At 50.6% G+C, this 21690-nt stretch overlaps 8 protein-coding genes across 8 annotated transcripts; 5 read left to right on the forward strand and 3 right to left on the reverse strand.

Moving 5' to 3' along the window:
* Positions 1 to 40: 40 nt before the first annotated feature.
* Positions 41 to 1821, forward strand: COCMIDRAFT_81233 (uncharacterized protein; the record flags this gene model as incomplete). The annotated part of the gene is made up of 3 exons (XM_007684562.1): positions 41 to 333; positions 386 to 1695; positions 1742 to 1821. 3 exons carry the CDS (start codon positions 41 to 43, stop codon positions 1819 to 1821), a joined length of 1683 nt encoding a protein of 560 aa, XP_007682752.1.
* Positions 1822 to 2599: 778 nt separating this feature from the next.
* Positions 2600 to 4273, forward strand: COCMIDRAFT_80865 (uncharacterized protein; the record flags this gene model as incomplete). Its single annotated transcript, XM_007684563.1, has 3 exons — positions 2600 to 3834; positions 3913 to 4058; positions 4182 to 4273. 3 exons carry the CDS (start codon positions 2600 to 2602, stop codon positions 4271 to 4273), a joined length of 1473 nt encoding a protein of 490 aa, XP_007682753.1.
* Positions 4274 to 5325: 1052 nt separating this feature from the next.
* COCMIDRAFT_81004 (uncharacterized protein) lies at positions 5326 to 6666 on the reverse strand (the record flags this gene model as incomplete). Its single annotated transcript, XM_007684564.1, has 4 exons — positions 5326 to 5854; positions 5914 to 6299; positions 6353 to 6571; positions 6625 to 6666. 4 exons carry the CDS (start codon positions 6664 to 6666, stop codon positions 5326 to 5328), a joined length of 1176 nt encoding a protein of 391 aa, XP_007682754.1.
* A 1328-nt stretch (positions 6667 to 7994) lies between these two features.
* Positions 7995 to 9780, reverse strand: COCMIDRAFT_80876 (uncharacterized protein; the record flags this gene model as incomplete). The annotated part of the gene is made up of 3 exons (XM_007684565.1): positions 7995 to 8298; positions 8357 to 9531; positions 9589 to 9780. 3 exons carry the CDS (start codon positions 9778 to 9780, stop codon positions 7995 to 7997), a joined length of 1671 nt encoding a protein of 556 aa, XP_007682755.1.
* Positions 9781 to 11024: 1244 nt separating this feature from the next.
* COCMIDRAFT_31981 (uncharacterized protein) lies at positions 11025 to 11741 on the forward strand (the record flags this gene model as incomplete). The annotated part of the gene is made up of 1 exon (XM_007684501.1): positions 11025 to 11741. One exon carries the CDS (start codon positions 11025 to 11027, stop codon positions 11739 to 11741), a length of 717 nt encoding a protein of 238 aa, XP_007682691.1.
* Positions 11742 to 12164: 423 nt separating this feature from the next.
* COCMIDRAFT_80880 (uncharacterized protein) lies at positions 12165 to 16975 on the reverse strand (the record flags this gene model as incomplete). Its single annotated transcript, XM_007684566.1, has 4 exons — positions 12165 to 12194; positions 12249 to 16637; positions 16693 to 16832; positions 16945 to 16975. The coding sequence occupies 4 exons, from the start codon at positions 16973 to 16975 to the stop codon at positions 12165 to 12167; spliced, it is 4590 nt and encodes a 1529-aa protein (XP_007682756.1).
* Positions 16976 to 17633: 658 nt separating this feature from the next.
* COCMIDRAFT_80922 (uncharacterized protein) lies at positions 17634 to 18572 on the forward strand (the record flags this gene model as incomplete). The annotated part of the gene is made up of 3 exons (XM_007684567.1): positions 17634 to 17827; positions 17881 to 18301; positions 18351 to 18572. The coding sequence occupies 3 exons, from the start codon at positions 17634 to 17636 to the stop codon at positions 18570 to 18572; spliced, it is 837 nt and encodes a 278-aa protein (XP_007682757.1).
* Positions 18573 to 19211: 639 nt separating this feature from the next.
* On the forward strand, positions 19212 to 19955 carry COCMIDRAFT_81103 (uncharacterized protein; the record flags this gene model as incomplete). Its single annotated transcript, XM_007684568.1, has 3 exons — positions 19212 to 19389; positions 19496 to 19694; positions 19793 to 19955. 3 exons carry the CDS (start codon positions 19212 to 19214, stop codon positions 19953 to 19955), a joined length of 540 nt encoding a protein of 179 aa, XP_007682758.1.
* Between the last annotated feature and the right edge of the window lie 1735 nt (positions 19956 to 21690).

Raw genomic sequence — 21690 nt, forward strand, 5'->3', positions numbered from 1 at the left:
CTTCCCCGCTGCCGCTGCCGCTGTTGCGCCTGCTGCCGCTATGCCTCCGCAACATGAGGCGCCGCCAGCCATGACAAAACCCAAGCTTGACGCCGGCAACAAGGGCCACGATCACTATGCCCAGCAACTCCCCAAGTGGCGCAATGCCCTGCGCAACCGCCTCATCCCCATTGTGCGCTGGGAGACCCCGTGGCTGGCCTTACTGCAGGATAAGCTGCGCTCGCCCTTCCTCGACTCTTACTTTGCCTATACCGCAAACCTCGGCACCCACACCTTCTTCATGGTCTTCCTGCCCATCCAGTTCTGGTGTGGCTACACCAGTGTCGGCCGAGCGTATGTCGTGCGCTGCTGTCCTTAACTGCGCTGCCATGTCTGACGTGCACAGGACTGTCTTCATGCTTGCCGCGGGTGTCTACAGCACCGGCTTCCTCAAGGATCTGCTCTGCCTCCCCCGCCCCCTCTCACCTCCTCTCGCCCGCATCTCCATGTCGGGCTCGGCTGCGCTCGAATATGGCTTCCCCTCGTCGCACTCTGCCAATGCTGTCTCCGTGGCCTTTTATGCCATCTACACGTTGCGCCAGTCGGCCCAGCAGGACAACGCTAATCTCAACATGGGCCTCCAGGCCCTTTTCTACTTTTACGCACTGTCCATCATAGCCGGGCGCCTATACTGCGGCATGCACGGATTCCTCGACGTCATAGTGGGCAGTGTGATGGGTGCCCTCATCACTGCCTTCCAGCTCGTCTACGGCGACTGGATGGACTCGTGGGTCTTTAGTGGCAGCACAGTGCACATTTTCATCGCGACGTTGGTAGTTTGTGTTCTCGTGCGCGTCCATCCGGAGCCCGCCGACGACTGCCCCTGCTACGACGATAGCGTCTCATTCGCTGGCGTCGTCATAGGCATAAACCTTGGTGCCTGGCACTATGCCCAAACGGGCTATGCCCTGCAAGATGCATATCCCTCCTCGGTCCCCTTTGACTTGCACGAGATGGGCTTGCTCAAAGCAACCATTCGCATTCTCTTGGGCGTTGTTGTTATCTTCGTCTGGAGAGCAACCATGAAGCCTGCCCTGTTCACCATACTGCCTCCAATCTTCCGTCTACTTGAACAGGCTCGCTGGAACATGCCTCGCGCATTCTTCCTGAATGCATCCAAGTACAGTTCGATTAAACCTTTTGCAGATGACGATAATGTCATTCCGCCTGCATCTGAGCTGCCACACATGTTGAAAAATCTCGCTCAGCCGCGTAAGCGATCCGTCTCGGTTGGCCCTCAATCCGCTGCAGATGCATATGAGACGCTTGCGTATCGCAACCGCCGGCGCCGTGAAAGTGTAAACTCGCTAGACGGTGCTGTTCCAGAGAATTCTACGTGGGCACCAAGCCCAGCGATGCCCGACACGCCCAATGCGGAGAAATCGGACCCGCTCCTTGGTGCACGTCTCCTGCCAACGCCAATGGCATCTCGCGTCCATTCGTATGAGCAGATGATGGGTACGGGTAAGGTGCAACTACCAGAGACCAACACTGTGACACCACCAGAGAGTGATACAGATACTGCAGGCGGTGTCTGCAAAACTGTACATGAGCCATCCGAAGAGGAGAATGAGAAGCGTGAGATTTTCATGATGCTTACGAAGCCACGAGTACGCTACGACGTCGAAGTTGTAACAAAGTTGATCGTCTATACCGGTATGTTAACCACGATTACTTGCAAGCATACGCTAACGTGCATTAGGCATTGCGTATATAGCTGTTGCAGGAAACCCTATATTATTCGAGTTTTTGGGATTGGGTATGAGCAACAAAGCGTATTGACCAGGGTCTTAAGTTTCGTTTTACCTTTTTGTAAACATATATTCTAGCATAGTTCACCGCTCCTAGATGGATGCACTTAATACACTCATCTTAAACTGCTTTCTCGGGAAATGTTTTGGTAGCTGAGGGTGACGTATCAGGCTCGTTCAAATGCGGTAAGCGATAGCCGTTTATGAGGTAATCTTGGCGAACAATTGCACCCCTCAACAAACCACCTATATAATGCTCGATGACCTGCCAAAGGAACTATCATCTCGACTCCAATGCTCATCAACAATAGCAACCGTTCAATTCCATCCAGGTGAAAAGGTCAGAAACCGTTCCAGGCCAAGCCATTGGATGAGGTGAGCGTAGGCATTTATCGTGAGTTACATTGTGATTTGGTGCCACTCCACATGTGCGCCCAGAAATCTACGCAAGACTCAGCTGGGGCGTAGCTGGTATCAGAGCAGTACGACCAAGTGGAATAAGAATGGCAGGGTTAAGGAAGGATCATAAGAGTGTACAGCCGGCGAACTTCGCTCCAAGCAGTACTGCAGATGCATAGGAACCTGACTGACGCATGCGACCGCGTCACTCTGTTCGATCAACCGCCACAAAATCTCGATGGTGCGCCCGAATCGTTACTGCACCGCCAGGCCGCCTGAACCCGTTTACACTAGTACACATTGACGTCATGACTTGGCACCGCCACAGCCCAGCTTACTGTAAGCATAACTACGTACTGCTGCTGTGATATCACAATAACAGGTAGCAATCTAATTGCAAACACCTCATCATGTCAAACGATATTACCCACAACAGGTCTATTCTAAAAGAATTTCTGGCGTCCATTGCGACCATTTCGGGAGATTTGTCAAACATTACTGCACCGCCATTCGTACTTGCGGACAATTCGACTGTGGAGATACCACAATATTGGGCAGATCACCCATATCTTTGGGCCGCACCAGCGACTGAGGAAAATCCAGAAAAGCGGGCATTGCTCGTATTGAAGAACTTTCTTTGCTCACTACGCGGCCAACAGTATGGAGGACGAAGGGAAGAGGACGGCGTCAAGAAGCCCTTGAATGCTTTTCTTGGCGAAGTTTTTCTGGGGGGCTGGAACATGGAAGATCTGGGCGAAACGAGGTTGGTGTCTGAGCAGGTCGGACATCACCCGCCAGTCACTGCATGCTATCTGTGGAATAACCATGTCGGTATTCGCGCTGAAGGTTTCACTGAGCAGGAAATCACGTTCAACGGGAACGTGGCTATCAAGCAAAATGGCTATGCGATAGTCCATGTCGATAAATACGACGAAGACTATCTCCTTCCCTTGCCCAGCATAAAAGTCAAGGGTCTTCTCAGTGGCGTTCCGCACCCTGAACTCTACGGCGATTACTCGCTCATCTGCTCCAATGGATACATATCGCATATACACTTTGAAGGCAAATCACTGCTGGGGTTCGGACAAAAGAATAGTTTCCATGCACGCTTCTTCCACAAGGATAACCCTTCTGATATCATCTACATCCTTGAAGGCACGTGGAACAGCACTTTCACCATCAAAGATGCACGCAGCGACACGGAAATCGAAACCTGTGACGTACGCAGCATCAAGCAACAGCCCATGACTGTTCCTGACCTGTCCGAGCAAGATCCATGGGAGTCGAGAAAGGCATGGCAGCACGTCATTTCCGCATTGCGCAGAGGTGATATGAGGGGCGTTGTCAAGGCGAAGAGCGAAGTTGAAAACGGTCAAAGACAAATGCGTAAGGACGAGCAAGCAAAAGGCGAAACATTTACCTCCATCTTCTTCAAGCGGGTAGACAAGGACCCTATATTTGAGGAGTTGGTCCAGTACGACCCACAAGGGTTTACCATTGACCCCAAAGCCGGCATATGGAAAGTGGACAAGGAGGCTGCGGAGAACAAGTCGAGACCCTTCCATGGCGATCTGACGCCCTCGAACCAACGAACTAGCAATCTGCAGCCGCATTCTCGACAACATAGACCCCCTCCACAGAACAAGTGGCAGAACTTTAGCGCGTATTCCCGAGCAGTACCTGCGCTAAGTACTACCACCTTTTCTGTAGAGGGGGTGCATAGTAGAAATAACAGCACCGCGGCAAGCGGACAAGGTCCGCAGTGTGGTGGAACAGAAATGGAGACCGCAGCTGACAGTATTAATGGAGCAACGGAACCTAGGGGGCGTCCGGCGCCGTCGTCACCTTCGGACTCATCGCCTCGAAATGGTGCACGACTAACACCTCCCACCCACAACGCTAGCGCCAGTAGTCGTACGCCGGCACAAGATAGTGCTAGCCCTCCCGAGTCGCCGACCTCAACCTCCTCCTCTTCGTCCTCAGTAGCCACAGCAGCGACGGAAGCTACAACCCATAGTCCCGTCGAGCCGTCTAATCAGCAAGTCGAAGACTTCCTACGCGCGAAAACGGGTAATGTCCGTTGATCCCGCCCTCTTTTCGTTCCATCTTTTCCCCCCCCCCCCCCCCCCATACAAAACAGTTCCTCTCATAGTCCGCGGAGAGTGTCAACAATATAACGTTTTTTCTCCCCCGAATTTTTTTTGGTTGCCTCGGACTCTCGACATATTCCTTTACATATCGTCTTTGTGTTCCAACGCTAAAATAATAATGATTAAAAAGAAAGAAAAATCCGTTTTTGTGTAACCTCTTGTGAAATCCTTCCTCCCCCACTCCCCCTTGCCGCCCCCTCTTCGCTTCTCACGTGGCGAAGAAAATCCACTCCCCGCCGCCGCTGCCCCCCAAAAATTCCTAATTGGGAAAACGGAAGAGAGGTTGAAAGTGACAAGTTAGTTAGGGCTCATGTCTCGCTCCGCGCTGCGCCGCGGAGCGGTACTTTGTGTGTTTTTCTTTTTCTGTTTTTAATCATGAATAGTTGGAAAAACTGGGACCAAGGGGGGTGGGGAAAAAAAAGGGTCTCTCAAGCCTGGACCCTGGTTTCCATTCGTTCCTTTTTCTTCTCAGGCGCTGTTTTGCTGTCTGCCCTATCATGTGGCCTGCTTCTTTCGGGGATTTTTTTTGGCTTGTCTTTTTTGTGGTTTGGTTTGGTAGCGGCGTTTCTTTTTAACTTTTTTTTTGTTAGTATGCTTTTGTTACGGGAGCCGCCGCCGCCGCCGCGGCGACGGGGCTCTTCGGGTTACGGATTGCAGTAGTGGGCGTTGGTCAGTCAGTTAAGGTGTGAGATATGGTTGTCACGATGATGAGTTCAACCTCACTTTTTCCTTTTAAAGAAAAGGGTTATTGAATCGAGAAGGCTGTCTGTTTATGATATTTGAGATTATTGATTTTTGATTATAGTATTAACTATTCTTTGCATCCCTTCCGAAAGAATGAGAGTGTTTTTATCGCAGAAATGGGTCTGCTTCAAGTCTATATATCGCTTTCGTCGCTGGCGTGAAATTAAGATATTCCAAATTGTTTTTTTGGGTTTTTTGTTGTCTCATTAGACCTTTGCCTTATTTTGAACGGGCTAAACATCTCATCGGTTTCCGCGTTCCTGTTCAATGTATGTCTCCCTAGTGATCTCACCCACGCGGCACTCCTCGTCTGAAACCTTGCTTCCTCCGCCCTTTATCCGCCATGTGGAAAATCCTTTGTCTGTCTTCTCGTTCTGAGCAGAGAGATCGTCTCGTAGCCGTATGGGCGCAAGGTTGCCCATGCCGTAGTCTTCGTCGAGCTCCTTCGATGGACTCCCCTTTTCGGTTTGGAAGAGAGATCTCGTCATGCTGTAGATCAAGGGTTTCTTGCGGGACTGGCTCGACGTCGGGTCGCCGTTCCATTGTGGTGTGCGGACACCGGATGGTGTAGAGGGGCTCAAAGCTGACGAGAGGCTAAGAGTCGTTGAGATTTCTCGCCAGAGGGGACGCAGAGTGGCAAGGGAACCGGCGGTAATGGCTAGTCCTTGCTCGATATCGGACCAAATGGCAATATCCACTGTAGCCCACAGGAAGTCAGGGTCTTTGAAGTCCATGACGTAGGCCATGCGGACGACGACTGCGACACTTGCACTGAGGGGCTGTGGGTCAGCAGCTATAGAACCAAAGAGGAGGAAATGGGTTCTACTCACACGCAAGCCATTCCCAGAACCGGAATCAACATAGCCTTGGTCTTGGTGGACATGTTCAATGACCAGATGAGGAAGAAGGGCAAAATGGCGAAGGTAAAGTCGCTGATGACAGAGATGGCGCTGTACAAGAATGTCAGGCCAATGATGATGTCCACATTAACGCAGTAGCCGCCCTTGATTTGTCTGTTCCAAAAGAAGGAGATTGGCGTGCACTGTAACAGTGTGACGAAGAAGAAGACCAGTCCAGTGAGCATAGTCAGGGCCATGGCGGTGTAGATGATCCATTTGTGAAGATTTTGGACAGTGACGCGCAGAAGGAAGAGACCGATGGAAATCTTGGACGTAATCATGGCCCAGCAGTAGGCAATGTAGCATAGCCACCAATACTATAACTAATGTTAGTCTTGAGCCGGCGAGGCTACGAATTCGAGGGCCTTACCCGAAGAGCCTTGTATTGTTGCTCGTTTGTAAGCGTGCTCATATGGCGTCCAGTGCCATAATGAATACCGCCTATTGCGCACGTTGCAAACATGACATGAAAAAGAAGTGCAGCCACCATCCACCAGTCATCAGCGCCGAAGGCCTTGACGATGCGAGTTCGTGTGTAGACCCTCAGAACAGTGGCTACAAAGGCAAGAGAAACGAATGTCGAGCAGACCTGCTACCGTCAGTTCTGTGAATCGAGAGTCCACAGTCAGTGGTTCTACATACCGCTTGCAGTACCGGCCCCCTGTTCTCGTGTAGTGATTCCATGGTGATGGCGCAACGTCGGGGAAATCTGGTTCATAGCCAAGTCGCAGCAGAATCTGGAGTAGTTATGCTCCATATATTTTGGTGCCAGGGCATTGGGTATCCAGCATGACGAGTCAAACAGTTCGCTTCGCCAGCACTCAATGAATAGGTGCCCAGAGAGGCGCGGCCCACGGCGCTATTCTTGACACGGGAGGGAGAGTGCCCGCCCGCATCCAAACCATGGCTTCCACCGCTCAGTCAACGCTGATCCTAACTGCCATCCTTCTCAAGAGAGACCAGGGAATATTCAGTTAGAGCGATTTTGTCATCCCAGCAGTTGGTGCGAGCCAGCCTTAGCAATCATAGTCCCTAGGCCTAATGAGGCGAAGGATCACAAGTGAGTTGGGAACCGCAATTTGTGAAGATCCAGACCCATGACAGTGCATATAACGAAAAGCCTTAATCAGCTGGGGATCCAACGGCTTAATGATTCAATTGCCGCTGTCACATTGGGAGTCGGAGACTATGTTCCGGGGGCCGCGGTGGTTGCCTAGGGCTCTTTTGGGTCCACCACTTGCCCTAGGTTCCATATTTGTCAAGATGAGTAGCTTGCTAAGTAGAGGGCTCTCGTGGGGCACAGGCTGGGCACAGGCTGGGCGAGGGACCCGCATTCCTGCAGGAACTGCCGGGCGAAGATGGGTAGGTAGTTGCGAGGTGCTGTGTTGGGATGACATTTCCGGTGGCTGCTGTTAAGCGAGACTAAGCGGACAACGTGGGAGCAGGGAGTGCAGGGGGACGGACAGAGTCGGCGACCTTCTGCTCTTGGTTAGCATTGGATCGTGAAACGCCTGTCCAAATGCCGGGGTGAGAGATCGTCATGATTGGACGAGTCAGCACGCCTCCATGACAGCCGACCCCCTCTCATCCACGGCTGGTCCAGGTACATAGTAGGTCGTCCTTCGCGTCGCCCCTTTGCCTCTGGATACTGCCGGAGCCCGCCTCCGATGCATACGCAAGGCGCCTGCTATACGCAATTCGCAAATTAAGCAAAAGGGGAACCATCACAGCCACACACACACACGTGGTGATCTGATTGCACAATGCAATCGGGGGTGCGCCATTCGACCATGGAAACCAAGCCAAACCCTGTCCGAACCATGAATTGATTGAAAGCATTCCCGCTTATACCACATAGGAATGTCCCACGGCCGTGATCCCACGATGCTGGGAGATCGCCCTCAACCATCACCAGGACGTGAGCAGCCAATTGGAGACAGAACCAAAGACGCCATTGTTGGTGATGGTCGCACCCGGCCCTACTCTAGGTATCAATGTACCCAACTCACCTACTATGCATTCCTACCCTGTCGACAGTAGCAGCTGGCATCGATAGTTACATCCGCTACAGCAAGCGCGATACGCAACTGCTGCCCTACGATCCCTGCTTCCTCGACCCGCCCCAGCTTCAGCAGACACTCGTGGTAGCCGTGTAAAGCCCAGACGTTATTCGGATGCTGTCTTGCTCTAGGGAGAGTGTCATCAAACCCTAAATCAGCCTTGTAAGCCCCTGCTGCGTCTTCTATTCGGCCCTGCTCCATGAGCAACGCGGCATACGCATGTCTGGTCGGCTGCATCCAGGGCCATGGCTCTGCACTAAAGGGTCCCCATGTCAGTACACTCACACATCTTATCAACAAGGCGGAATTCCTACTAGGTAAGCGCGTCATCCCGGTCGATAGCTGTTTCGAGATGCTTGAAGGCCTCTTCAAAATTGCCCTTTCGGTACTCGAGCTCGCCATCCAGCATTGCTATACCAACCTTGAGCACTACATTGGATTTGTTTGGAAAGTCCCCGCAAATACGGGAGGACGGTATCCGCTCTACTGCCGCAACCAGGGCGGCACGTTCCTTCTGTGCCTTCTCGATATCACCAGTAGCGGCATAGGCAACTCCCTTGCCGTAATGAATCATCGCCGTTGTAACGCAATGCAAACTGGTATCGTCGGGCATTGGGAGCGCAATCAGTTCTGCCCATCGCCCAAAGCGCACTAGGACATGGACGTGTACCGATGAAAAGTTCTCGAGCCAGTCGGCCATGGGTGGGCTCTCAATGCGCAGAAGTGACACAGGTAGCGAGGCTTCCATGCGTTTGACGGCATCCATTGCAACCTTGTACTGCCCCGCAAACATTGCCGCGTATATGAGCGAATGATAGTCATGCATCATGTAAAATGAGTAGAAGTTCTGTGTTCCATGTTCGGCGACGTACTTTTCATCCGCCAAGCATGCATCTGCGTTCGAGTCAATGGCACGTCCGTAATCACCAACCAGGATCCAGATGTGACTCGGCATGTGGACCAGATGGCCGGCATCCGGGGTAACTTTTCTCAGACGATCTGCACAGGCTAATGCTGCTTCTGGGGTCTTTGACATTTCCATCAGATGGATGTACAAATGGAGTAGACCAGGGTGTTCCTGGGAGCTAACGTCTTGCAGGGCCTTTTCCAGTATGACCTTTGCCTTGGGTGCGTGTGATTCAGGGGTGGGTTCACCCGTTTTGAGATCCCACAGATTCCATGCTGAGAGATTCATGAGAGCATCCGCGTAGAGGCAAGTGATGTCGATATCGTCAGGGAACCGCTTATAAACATCTTCCATGGCTTTTGCGTACTCCTCATTACAGGCAACGAAGGCGGCTTCGTTCAGGTTCTTGGGAACACGTACCTGTATCGCGTCGATCAAGGCCCTTTCTGGATCCGTCCTACCGGGTGCATACTGTTTAGCTTTTTGATTTGCCTCGGCTATCTTCTCCAGTGTTGTCTTGAGCTCTTTCTCATCGAACAAGTCCCAAGGTTTATTGTAGTTCGGCCCGAGGGCAAAAGCGAGCTACCATGATCAGGTGTCAATCCGTGTGCTGTTCCGAGGTTCAGGTTGTATACATACACCCCAATATGCCATGGCGCACTCTGGGTCCTCTTTGATTGCTCTCCCGAAACACCGGGCGGACTCCTCGTGGTTGAACGCATAGCTCCAGATGAAGCCCCGGTCGAACCATGTTTGGGCGTGCGGGGTGGATGTGGTGATCTTTCGAGTATACGAACCAAGATCATATTGATAGGAGCTGGAGTTATGCATTATGGCCGACATTACAACACCAAGTATAAATTCGTTTTCCAGGTTAACGTGTTAGTGTTTGCTAGACAAATGGCTACGGGGAGCTGGATGTATGCCCCCCGCACTACCAGCTCACTCAAGCTTGGTCTAGCCTCATTGAGTCAGGCGCAATATGGCCATGTGTCGCTTAAACCTTCCGCGTTGCATACGACACGTCCTCGTTCGTGGCGTGGCTGTTGAATTTAAAGTTGGTTCTAAGCTATAGAGTTTTGTTACTCTGTGTATGCAGCCTCATGCCAAGTAAATGAGGAATAGGCGTCGCTGCGATCTCACCGCCTATCCCTTTCCAATTGCCGGCAATCATACGGCACAACAATCGTACGAGACAGCAACAGTGTTGAGTCGGTGCAATTCCGACCTCTTGGTTGACCGCCTAATCCATCGGTCCATTTGTTCTCTTTATCGCTTACGAAATGATATTTATCTTTTTCCAAATAGCAGTCCGTCTCCCAATTGGATGAGGGATGACCACAATATCAGCGCTTGAATGGTGACTGGCTAAAAGCTACAAAACATTGTGAATGAACGTTTTTATCACGGGCTTCACTCGTTTGATATACTATCATCAAAATCCTTACTTTGAGTTTGGCGTAGTGCGAACCACCGCAAATTCTATGGAACGATTTCAAACGCAGCATATACACGTCTAGCGACTAATGTGAACTTTCATCTTCTTGAGTAACTTACAACTTCGCTCTCTATGGATGCGATATGTTGTTACAGTCAATCGATGAATTATTTGCGAGTAGTTTCTAAATTTTCGAACGAGCAGCTTGGAAAATGTATTTGAGAAAATCTATATGGATTATCTTTATTTTTCCTAATTTAAAAACTAAATCCATCGAGCATTACAACAAAAACATTGCTGTCTCATTGGCACCAGCATGTTGCGCTCCCAGATGCCGCGCTAGCAATCCGTTACGTCACCCCACTTTGCTCCGATCGCAAGAACGACTCATCCGAGCACCTCGTCACGCGATTTCCACCCAAAAAGTCCCGTGATACCCTCCAATCCTTCTCCCCAATGCTAGAATCCTCCAATGCTTACATGTCGAATACAAAAACTCCTCTTTTACCGAAAAATCAGCACTAAAAAAACAACCTTCAGCCTCGTGAGCCACATACGCCATCAAAAATCCATATTCCAACAACACCAATACCGAGCATACGGCAGCAGCAGCAGCAGCAATAACAACAAAGACACAATGCTGCACTCTGCCACCGACTCGGCGAAAAAAATCTTCGCCCCAACCTCAAACTCCGACGACCCAGGCCACGCAACACAATACAACAAAGGCGCCCTCGACCGCGCAGACCTGCTCCCCTCCCCCACCGACCAATTCCACAAATGGTTCCAAGAAGCCCAGTCAAACAACGTCTACCAGCCCGAAACCGTCACTTTCTCCACCGCCGAGTTGCCTAGCGGTAAGGTCTCCGCCCGCGTCGTCTACATGAAGGAGCTCGACGACCGCGGCTTTGTCATCTACTCCAACTGGGACACGAGTCGTAAAGCGAGTGATGTGAGGAGTAATCCGCATGCGGCCCTGACGTTTCACTGGCGCGAGCTCGAGCGCCAGGTTAGGGTTGAAGGGCGCACGGAGCGGCTTACGGATGAGGAATCGCAGGTTTACTACGATACGCGGATTCGGGGCTCGCGGATTGGCGCGTGGGCGAGTCGGCAGAGCAGTGTGATTGAGAGTAGGGAGGAGTTGGAGAAGCGGGTCGAGGAGGTGGAGAAGAGGTTTGAGGGGAAAGACAAGATTCCTGTACCGGAGTTTTGGGGGGGTCTAAGGGTTGTGCCTGAGGTCGTGGAGTTTTGGCAAGGGAGGCCGAGCCGGTTGCATGATCGATTTGTGTATAGGAAGGTTGGGAGTGAGGGGACCAAGGATGCGGAGTGGAAGATCGAGAGGTTGAGTCCTTAGGTATAGAAGTAATGATTAATGCCATCTACGTTAATCCTGCACTTTTTTTTCATTAGAATGGGCTTCATTATCCTTGTCCCTCTTCCAATGCCCAGCTTGGGAATACTATAGAATACCGACCCTGACTCAACTCCTGCAATACAGAACTTGATATTGGAGGTGTTTTTGCAAGAAGCTTCATTTATCATCTACTTGTTGTATTGGTATTATGATTTCACCAATGAGAGTTACATAGCGACAGCCTTGTTCCTTTTTGATAGCCTACATTGGACTTCGGGCACTTTTACGCCAAAGATCCAGAAAGAAAAAGTGAAATCAAATACAAGAAAGAAATCAGGGACTCTCTAGATAGGGCCCTGAAAGTTTAAATAGCCCAGAAAACGTGGCAATCATTCAAATGAAATTCGTCCAATGTCAACGCATTTACTCTGCGTCTGACTCTGCTTCGGCAGTCTACAATATAGTTAGTTGTATTTCTCATTGAGATCTGTCATGGGGATTGCTTACGTTATCATGGAAGTTTGTTCCGTGTGTTGTCTCGTTGATGTAACCCTTTCTTATGACAAAGTCACCAAAGTGCTCGCCCTCATTCCTCTCCTTGGCGTATTGTTTGATCAACGGCTTCATGATCTCCAGAATCTCATCTTCCTTGATTGAGCTCCTATAGAGCTTGTTCAGCCTTTGGCCGTGGTAGCCACCACCAAGGTACATGTTGTACGCTCCGTAAGCCTTGCCGACGAATGCAACCTCGGCGAGCCAAGGACGGGCGCAACCGTTGGGACAACCCGTCATGCGCATGACAATGCTGTCTTGACGAAGGCCAGACTCTTCAAGCGTTCCCTCAAGCTTGGTGATGAGCTCGGGTAGGTAGCGTTCTGACTCAGCCATAGCGAGACCGCAAGTTGGGAAGGCAACGCAGGCGGAACTAGACAATCTCATTCCCGAGAAGTTGGTGTTGTCAAGCTTCCACTTCTTGAGAAGTTCCTTCATGGCTGGTAGGTCCTCATCTGCAACGTTGGCCAATATCAGATGTTGGTTACCAGTGAGACGGAACTCGCCCTTGTGTGCCTTGGCTACCTCTACGAGACCAGTCTTCATCGGGAAATCAGCAGTGTCCTCGATACGGCCGTTCTCAATGAAGAAGGTGAAGTGGTTGAGACCAAGCTCATCCTTTTGCCAACCGAAGGTATCAATGTTGCTTTGGAACTTGAAAGGCTTGGGCTCCGAAAACTTTTGACCCCAAAGATCCTCAACCTTTTGGATGAAGACGTCTAGGCCCATGTCATCAATCGTGTACTTGAGACGAGCGTGCTTTCGGTTCTTGCGGTCACCGTGGTCGCGCTGAACAAGCATGATCTTTTCGCAAACAAGATGCACTTGATCAGCTGCAACGTAGCCGAACATGGATCCAGTACGCGGGTAAGTCTTCTTGTTGTTGTGTGTTACACCCATACCACCACCGGCAAGCACATTGAAACCTGCAAGGTTGCCATCTTCGCCCTTGATAGCAATGAGACCAATGTCGTGGGCGTACACATCAGTATCGTTGTGTGGAGGAATAGCAATAGTGATCTTAAACTTTCGAGGAAGGTAGAGAGGACCATACAGCGGCTCGTGGTCCTGAACAGCCTCACCAGCGATCTTACGCTTCTGCTTTGTTTCATCATCCTCGAGCCAAATCTCGTGATATGCTGTTGTAGAAGGAAGAAGGTGATCGCTGATCTTCTGCGCGTAGCTGTGGACCTGACCGTGGTACTTGGACTGCGTAGGGAGAGAGCTGCACATGACATTTCGGTTAACATCACCACAAGCAGCAATGGTGGTCATCAAAGCCTTGTTGATGGCCTGCATAGCAGGCTTGAGCTTGCCCTTGACGACGCCATGGAACTGGAATGTTTGTCGGGTGGTCAGCTTCATGGTCTCGTTACCAAGCGTGCTGCTAATCTCGTCCATCTGTAGCCATTGTTTAGGCGTGGAAACACCTCCAGGAAGTCTGCATCGGATCATGAAAGAATAGGCTGGCTCAAGACCCTGGGCCTTGCGCTGGTCGCGGAGGTCACGGTCATCCTGCATATAGGTACCATGGAACTTTGTGAGCTGCTGGTCGCTTGCCGAAATGGCACCAGTGCTGGTATCAGCCAAGCCCTCCTCGATGGTACCTCGCAGGTAGTTTGAGGCAGCCTTCATGTCTTCGTTGGTAAGCGGCGCGGGCTCCTCTGGCAGGTTCTCAACATTGGAGACACCTAGCTTCTCCCAGAGCTTCGGCTCCCACTCGGCGTACGCGGTCTGGTAAGCATCTGGATCCTGGTCATCTCCAAGACCACAGTCGACTAGAGGCTTGCCACCTAGAGTGAGAAGACGAGCGTGGAGATCCTTTGCAGGCTTGTTGTAGTAGATCTTGTCCTCCTTGCGGGGCCAGTAATGGCTGTCACCAAGACCAAACACACCGAAGTTTACTGTCGCAAGATCTAGGTCAGTGGAGTCCTTGACGGCTTCCCAGAAGGCTCGGCCATTCTGAGGGAATTCTCCCTGACCAGCTACACTGGTCATCAAGACGACATTCTGCTCGTTGGGAAGATCCTCGAGTGGAAAGTCATCCATGGCCATGACAATGGTCTTGAGGCCTCTAGCCTTGCCTCGGTTTCCTAGCCTCTTTGCCAGATTCTCAGCGTTGCCATTGTCAGAAGCGAAGAGAATTGTCAGTGGGTCGCCTTGAAGACCTTCGAGTAGTTTGCTATAAGCGTCCTTGGCCTTGCGCTTCTGTAGCTGCCTGACTTCGGTTCCATATGATCCGGAGAGGTTAGATGCGAACTCAGGGTGTCGCTTCATGACCTGCGACATGTAGTTGTCGCGAGAGAGGAACTCCTCCAACTCTCTCTTGATGCGCTCAGAGTCCAGCTTGAAGTTCACTTCGCCCTTCTCCTCGGCCTTGGGGTCCCATCGGTAGAGTGGCCAGTATCCCAGGTCAACAGCCTTCTTGGTTTCTTGCAGGACAGTCAAAGGGGTGTCATTTTCCTTCTCGTATGGCAGATATGCGAGGACAACGGAGGGACCGTTGAACTTGTCGGCTTCAATCATGGCCTCCAGAACCTGAGTGTAGGAACTGTATACCGCAACCGATGCAACATATGCGTTACCGAAGTTCATAGCGTACAGCCCAATGTCCTTCTTCCGCCTCGCCGCATCAGCAGCAGCTCGCTCCGAGTAAGGGGTAGAGTCAATGATGAGCATGTTAACGTTCTCTCCAGATGCTAGCACATGGTGTACACCAGAATTTCCGAGGTCGTACGCCCAAGCATCAGATCCAATCAGCCAAGGTGATTCCTTGTAGAACAATTTCTTGGAAGAAAGTAGCTGGCTGGCAATAGGCGAACCATCAGTACTCAAGCGGGCAATGACCTCAGAAGCCAGTTCATTGGCCTTATCGGTGTCATCAGCGCTAAGAGCCCATTTGGAGAGCCATTGCTGCGGTGCTTGAGTGACGAACTTATTGTCTTTGGAAGCAGCAGCGGCCTCTTCAACAAATCGCTTTCGGTGCTCCTTGCGCGCAACGAGTGATCCAAAGCCATACTCTGGAGTAGATGCGATTTCGTTGGAGATGCCAGCGTGCTGTGATCCGAGCTGATTAGCTACGTGGAGTTTCTCACCAAAGACTTGGTTCAGGATTTTGATGTAGGCGTTCTCCAATGCTGGTTGCTCAATCTTCAAAGGCTGTGCCTCGGGTCCATCAAGGTTACCAATGACGAGGTTCTGAACAGGCGTCTCGCTCATAAGGTTCTGCCAAACACCGCGCATTGCCTGTGAAACAGTCTCCTCGTTAATGTAGCCCAATTGGTATCCAACGACTGTAGGAGATGCACCGCCACTCGCCTTGAGCGACATGAGGATATCGAGTAACACGGGACCCCACCTAGTGGTCTTTCTCCGAACTTGCTCAATAACGGCAATCCTCTTGAGAGAAGAAGGCAGCATAGGGGCAAGCGATGAGCCCAACCACGGGCGGTATAACCGAGCTGTGATGATAGCCGTGTTGGCATATGCCTTGGTCTCATCAACACTATCCAACTCGGTGGCAAAGACAGCGGTGTCGGCACCAAACAAGAAGATAGCAGCCTCCTCTTTGCCTGTACCTGAAAAGGCAAAGGCGTCGTAGCTTCTTCCAGTAGCCTCCCTTATGGTTGACCAGATTTGTGTAGCAAATCGGTAGATGTCTTCTGAGGAAACAGGTTTTGATATTAAGGACTCAACAGTGGTGGCTGAGGACACTGATGCGGCACTTGTGCTAGCCTCACGTTCTGATGATCCGGAGGAAGAGTCACCACGCTGGCTGTTTCTTTCCGAAGCCGGAAGCGACTTGCCTTGTTCTGGGGCACCGGCCAGTGCTGAAGTAGGAGCGGCATTGACGGCTTGGCTGCGGGCGAAACTTAGGGAAGGAGTCCTGCCATCATCCGCGTACAGCGAGGTCTCCTGGGACTTTGAGTTTTGGAAGGCCGCCACAGCATCCATGTCAATGACACTCCGGACCAGAGCTGCATCTTCCACCTCTACTGTCTTCCTGAATGCGCTCGCGCCAGAGTCGAAGAAGTGGATGACACCTTTGCCTGACTTGATGGCCAAGGCATGTGCTGTGAGGGCGAGATCTTGCAACTCCTGTAGAGTCTCAGACTGAATGAAGGCAAAGCCAGACTGCCTGATGGATGTGATGTCAGAGAAGTCAGGGTACCCTGAAGGCGCTACCGATACGTGTATAACGACAGGGTACTGGGCGAGTTTGTAGAGGTGGGGTATCGACTTGACAAGAATGGAGGAAGTTGTGGTCACGCTGGTGAGTTTGCCCGCGCGAACGGGCTGGAAGACTGAGAGGAGGGGGTCGGCATTTTGGCGGACGGTTACGACCTGAGGAAGAATGAGTAAATTGGGTTGTGTGAAATTAGTGGTTGTTCTGACATACCTCCGGAAGTGTCTTGGACACAACACTAGGCGCATTGTGCTTTTGGAGGCCCTTCAAGGCCTCTGAGAACTCGGACTCGGTCGAGAGGGAAGGAACGACGGATACAATTACGTCGGAGGCCTGGTGGGCGATTCGGGCCACTGCAAACGAATCGAGTTAGTATGAATCATGTCAAAAAGCAAAAAGCGAGTGTTCCCAATGGGGGTGTTGGGGTAGAACAATGGTGGGGCGCGTGGTTGCGGGGGAACATACCGGCCTCTCCTGCAGTCGAAATTGAGCCCATGTTGACTGCAGCGTTGCAAAGTAGACAGTAACAACGAGGGAATGATTATGCGGGAGACGAGCAGTTGTAATAGTAGTCGAGCTTCGGGTCGTCGGCGACAGTCCTCATAACCAGCGACAGCGGCAGTGGAAAAATTCCCTTTAAGAGGTCATGACAAGGTACGCCGAAAGCACGCAATATTTTAGTGCAATTCAGCGTCTGGGGCGACGTCGGACAGACGACGAATCAGATGCGGGTAGATTGTAGCTCGGGGTACTTGTTCCGACTAGGCTATGACGGCAGACTCGAGGCGATGCCAGTGCCGGCGTCATCTGTTAAATTCCCATCCGCAAAGCGGCCTTGGGAGGGTGGGAGTGCCGTATCTTCACCGTCAGTGTAATTCGCCATGGCATGCTTACTTTGCCCTGCGCTGAGTGGTCAGCCGATGCCGATGGCGCTAGACCGTATTCAGACGAACCGAGGATGGCAGCCGTTATCGATAAGCGAGGGTAGCCAACCTCCACCTGTTCGACTTGCAGGCAGTGTGACATACTGGCATCATGTGGTCTGAAACAGCACAGCACTCTCCGTACGACCAATCGTCGACACGGCTCCTCTCCTCCTGCTTCCGTAACCGCTTTCACCCGTCCCGGATGTTGACATTAGCGCGCCTATCGCAATGAAGTCTGCCTCTCCATTTCCAGATCCCCTCGTCTCCGACACCCCGCTGCCCCTGCATCAGTTGTGCGCCCGCATCAACGACCGCATAACCACTTTTCTCGACACCCAGAATGCATCCCAACGCGTGAAGAACGTACAGCAGCAGACGCAGACGTCGCTGCAAGTACTCGCGGAAGCCTTGGACCGTTATACGTACGTCTTGATAATGTGGGGCCCATCTGCTTATCTGGCTGACACCCATCCAGTCTCCCTGAGCTCTCTCTATCCTACAATGGCGGCAAGGACTGTCTTGTCCTACTCATACTCTACCTCTGCGCCATACACCGCCGCGGTTTGACCAAATCTCCAGATACCGCATCCAGCCCTGAGACCGTCGTCCAGTGCGTCTACATTCAAGACGCGCATCCCTTTCCCGAGGTCGAGGAGTTTGTCGCACACAGTAGTAAAATATACTCTTTGTCTCTTTTGGAATATGCGAAACCCATGAAAGCTGCTTTTACCGACTATCTGCGAGACCAACCCTCCGTTAAAGCGATACTTGTCGGAACCCGTCGGACCGACCCTCATGGCGAACATTTGAAGCATTTTGATCCAACCGACTCAGGATGGCCCGCGTTCGTGCGGATACATCCGGTCATAGACTGGCATTATGCTGAGATATGGACAGTATGTGCACATTCATCTTGACTCACTTTGTCTGGCTGACGCTGTACAGTTTATACGGTACCTCAACATACCGTATTGTTCTCTTTACGATCTTGGATACACCTCATTAGGTGGAACCACTGACACACATCCGAACCCGAAGCTGGAGCAGCAATCACCTCCACAACAAACACTGGAAGCTGAGAGTGAAAATGGGACATCAAAGCCCAAGTTTAGACCAGCCTATGAGCTGATAGATGATTATGAAGAGCGACTGGGGAGGGATAAATAGACATCAAAACGCAGAAGCGATTCGCATCTATACGCCATCATACGCGAAGCATCATTAATATATAGATTTTCGCATCATTCCACGTTGCATGCATGAATAGTCCATGACGCTCGTGCTTTCGAAAGGACTCTGAGAAAGCGGCTATCACAGTGACCTCTACCACCACATCCAACTATCAAACATCCAAATTTTTCCTGCAGTGGAAGATACAGACACCTGATGATGTATTTGCCATGGCTGACTTTTGTGCTCTCCAACCTTCAGCAATCACGCGACTGTTGGGCAGATACGCTCCGATGACTTACATCCAGGTTACACGCCACGATCAGCAGCAAACAGTACCCGATGCAACGATTGGTATGTTTCATCCGCCTATGTATGTCATAGTAAATACTTATGCATAAAACGTATGCAAGAACATATTGGCAACATATCTGCCGTTTCTTCACCGACAAACAAAGAACCAGGCCGCAGACATGGCGACCGTAGCATTTACTTCCCAAGATGGTAAAGATACCCTTTTCTCCATTACTGGGCATGCTATAAGGGGTTACCGTCTTGCCTGGATCGAACTGAAAGAACCAACAATCCCACATGGACACAGTGCTGAAGTAGATTTCAAATTACCCAATATTCACCATGGCTCTCCTAATTTCTTTCTTCATCCATATCTTACTAGCCCTCAACCACTACACAACCGCCTTCCCCACAGAATCCCACGAACTTATTCCAGGCCCCGGCCTCCCCACCCTCGCATCACTCAACCTGACCACATCCGACATCATCAATCTTCCTCTATCCATCATCGTACCCACAGGTAAAACATCTACCACAGCCAGCCCCGTCATTTGTACATGTATAGAGATTATCAAACTAACCACTCCGATTTAACCCCCCCTTAGGCCGAGAACCTCCCCAAAGAGGACCCCGGAAAGATCCCCAATGCGGACCCGAAGATGCATACACGAACGTCGACAGTCTCATCACCTGCTACAAGTATATAAAAAGATTGGGCACCGAGTATTGCGAATTCAGGCTTCGTGAAGTGAAGACGCTGTGTCGCATTGGGGGAGTTGGCGTGGTTGGGATTGGGATTGGGAAGGATGTTGAGAGGAGTTATTGGTGAGTATACTTTAACTGTCACGTTTCTCGCACACTCCTACATACATGGATATAGTCGGGGCTCTTAGTATACATGGCTGACTTGGTGGAATGTTTAGTTCGGATGTGGCGTTGGGACTTCTTACTGTTATTGATGGCTGTACGAGACCCGACCAGAGTGCTGCGGGCTTTGCTGCTGCGAATGGGAATGGGAATATTATTGTTGGGGGAACGAGGGTAGATTATATTATCCATCTCAAGAGTGTGGAAGCGTGGGGTTGATTAGTTTTGGGTAACTTGATAACGGTGGGAGTTGTTGTAGTGGGTTTTATGTGAACAAGATGTTTTTTTTCATTGATTCTATAATTCTACAGGAGCTATAAGGCTTGATCTTCAGTTCATAAAATATGATCGCATCCTTGAGAAACTTCAGTATCTAATGGTTTTGTATTTGACTGCTATTCTGTTTTGGAAAGTAGAGTGGGTACAAGAGGTTTGTCAGGATTCATCAAAATTTAAAGAGGAGAGTGTTTGAAGAGATCTTTTTGTACTAGAACTTAAGCCTCCTTACTGTATTATCAGAAGTAAAAAGTCGAATTTCTTTGATAAGACATAAAGAGTGCACCTAGTTCGTTGTTATCCTAGTTGATGGAGAGAAAGAGATTTAACCCGTTAGCTACTAGGTCTCCGTAGCAAGTAGGACAAGAACGAGAAATAAGAGACAACTACGCCATATCTCCCATTTGAATATAGTACGCGTTGTCTTGGAGCGTTTATCACCTCCTTCTGGACGGGTGCTCCACACATAACATGGTTGCCTTATCGAATTCTAAATAGTATTCGGACTTTCAGATCGGTGCTTTATGTATCTGTTGTTGTTTCCTTGTTTTATAACATACTTTGTATCCATGTCTGAGTACCTTTCGGGCCTTTTCTTACCTTGTTCGCTGGACACTCCATCACGGCGTCTTTGCCGATCTCCAAACCTGCACCTGACCACTTTACGTTTTATCAAGATCCCCTCAAGAAGAAGACGATCTTTTTGGACTTGCATTACCTGCCTCTTCTTTACTAGAAAATTTGTCCACTGCATGACTACCCACGCAGGAATAAATGGGTAGTCACACGCAAGTACTAATTGCTATGGGCCTCTATCTGCACAATGACGTGAGCCACGTGAAGTAATAGCATGATATTTGTTAAAGTGTGTTTAACAATTAGGCCGATTATTTAGATAAGCAGGGTTTCGACGACCAATCGGTACTCAAGTACCGAGATCATGGCTTGGTAGATACTCGATACGGAAGTATATGCGGGGAAGAAAATCGTCTTGTAGCAGATATATTATACGCTGTTGCCAGCTTCCTATCCAGTGAACCATGGGTTTTACGAGGTCACTAGGATAATTATTTTGAGCAACACTCCAAGGGATCATTATCAGCGAAACGACGAGACGTAGGACTATGGTCGCCCAATCATGTAGTATTTCGCTGACAATTTCTGCAGTTGATGCAAACAATAGGTCCGGCTGTGGTGGTATTCGGGTCCTTGATATCTTTTTTTCGGTGTAGTTTGTCGCCCTAACAAACGACGACAAGACTCACTACTGCAAGTGTCCTGTCAACAAGGCCATGCGTCCGAATGCATTGCCAACTGGTAAAAGCCATTGTGTTAGAGCATTCAAGGAAAGCCCAGGCAGTGGCAATTATTGGGCTAACAGGTTGTTGGCGATGAACAAGTTGCCGACATAGTCATTTGACTCGATAGCATCCATAAGGAAACCTTGAATGGGGGCCTAGAAGTCCGGAGCTGTCACCAAGCCATCTTGTTCGATTGTGGAAGCGAAAGGCTTTTGGTCGGACAACCAAGCATGGAGGCGTGTCCCTCGTGCTAAACATGTGTCGCCCCAGGGTTCAGGGCTGATGCGGACGGGTCGGTTAGGCCTCGGCCACTAAGATCGATCGCCTGCGCCCCGCGGCCCACTGCACACACCCACCCACACCCACACTACCTTTTG

Source organism: Bipolaris oryzae (assembly GCF_000523455.1).
Source record: "Bipolaris oryzae ATCC 44560 unplaced genomic scaffold scaffold_3, whole genome shotgun sequence".
Classification (NCBI taxonomy): Eukaryota; Fungi; Ascomycota; class Dothideomycetes; order Pleosporales; family Pleosporaceae; genus Bipolaris; species Bipolaris oryzae.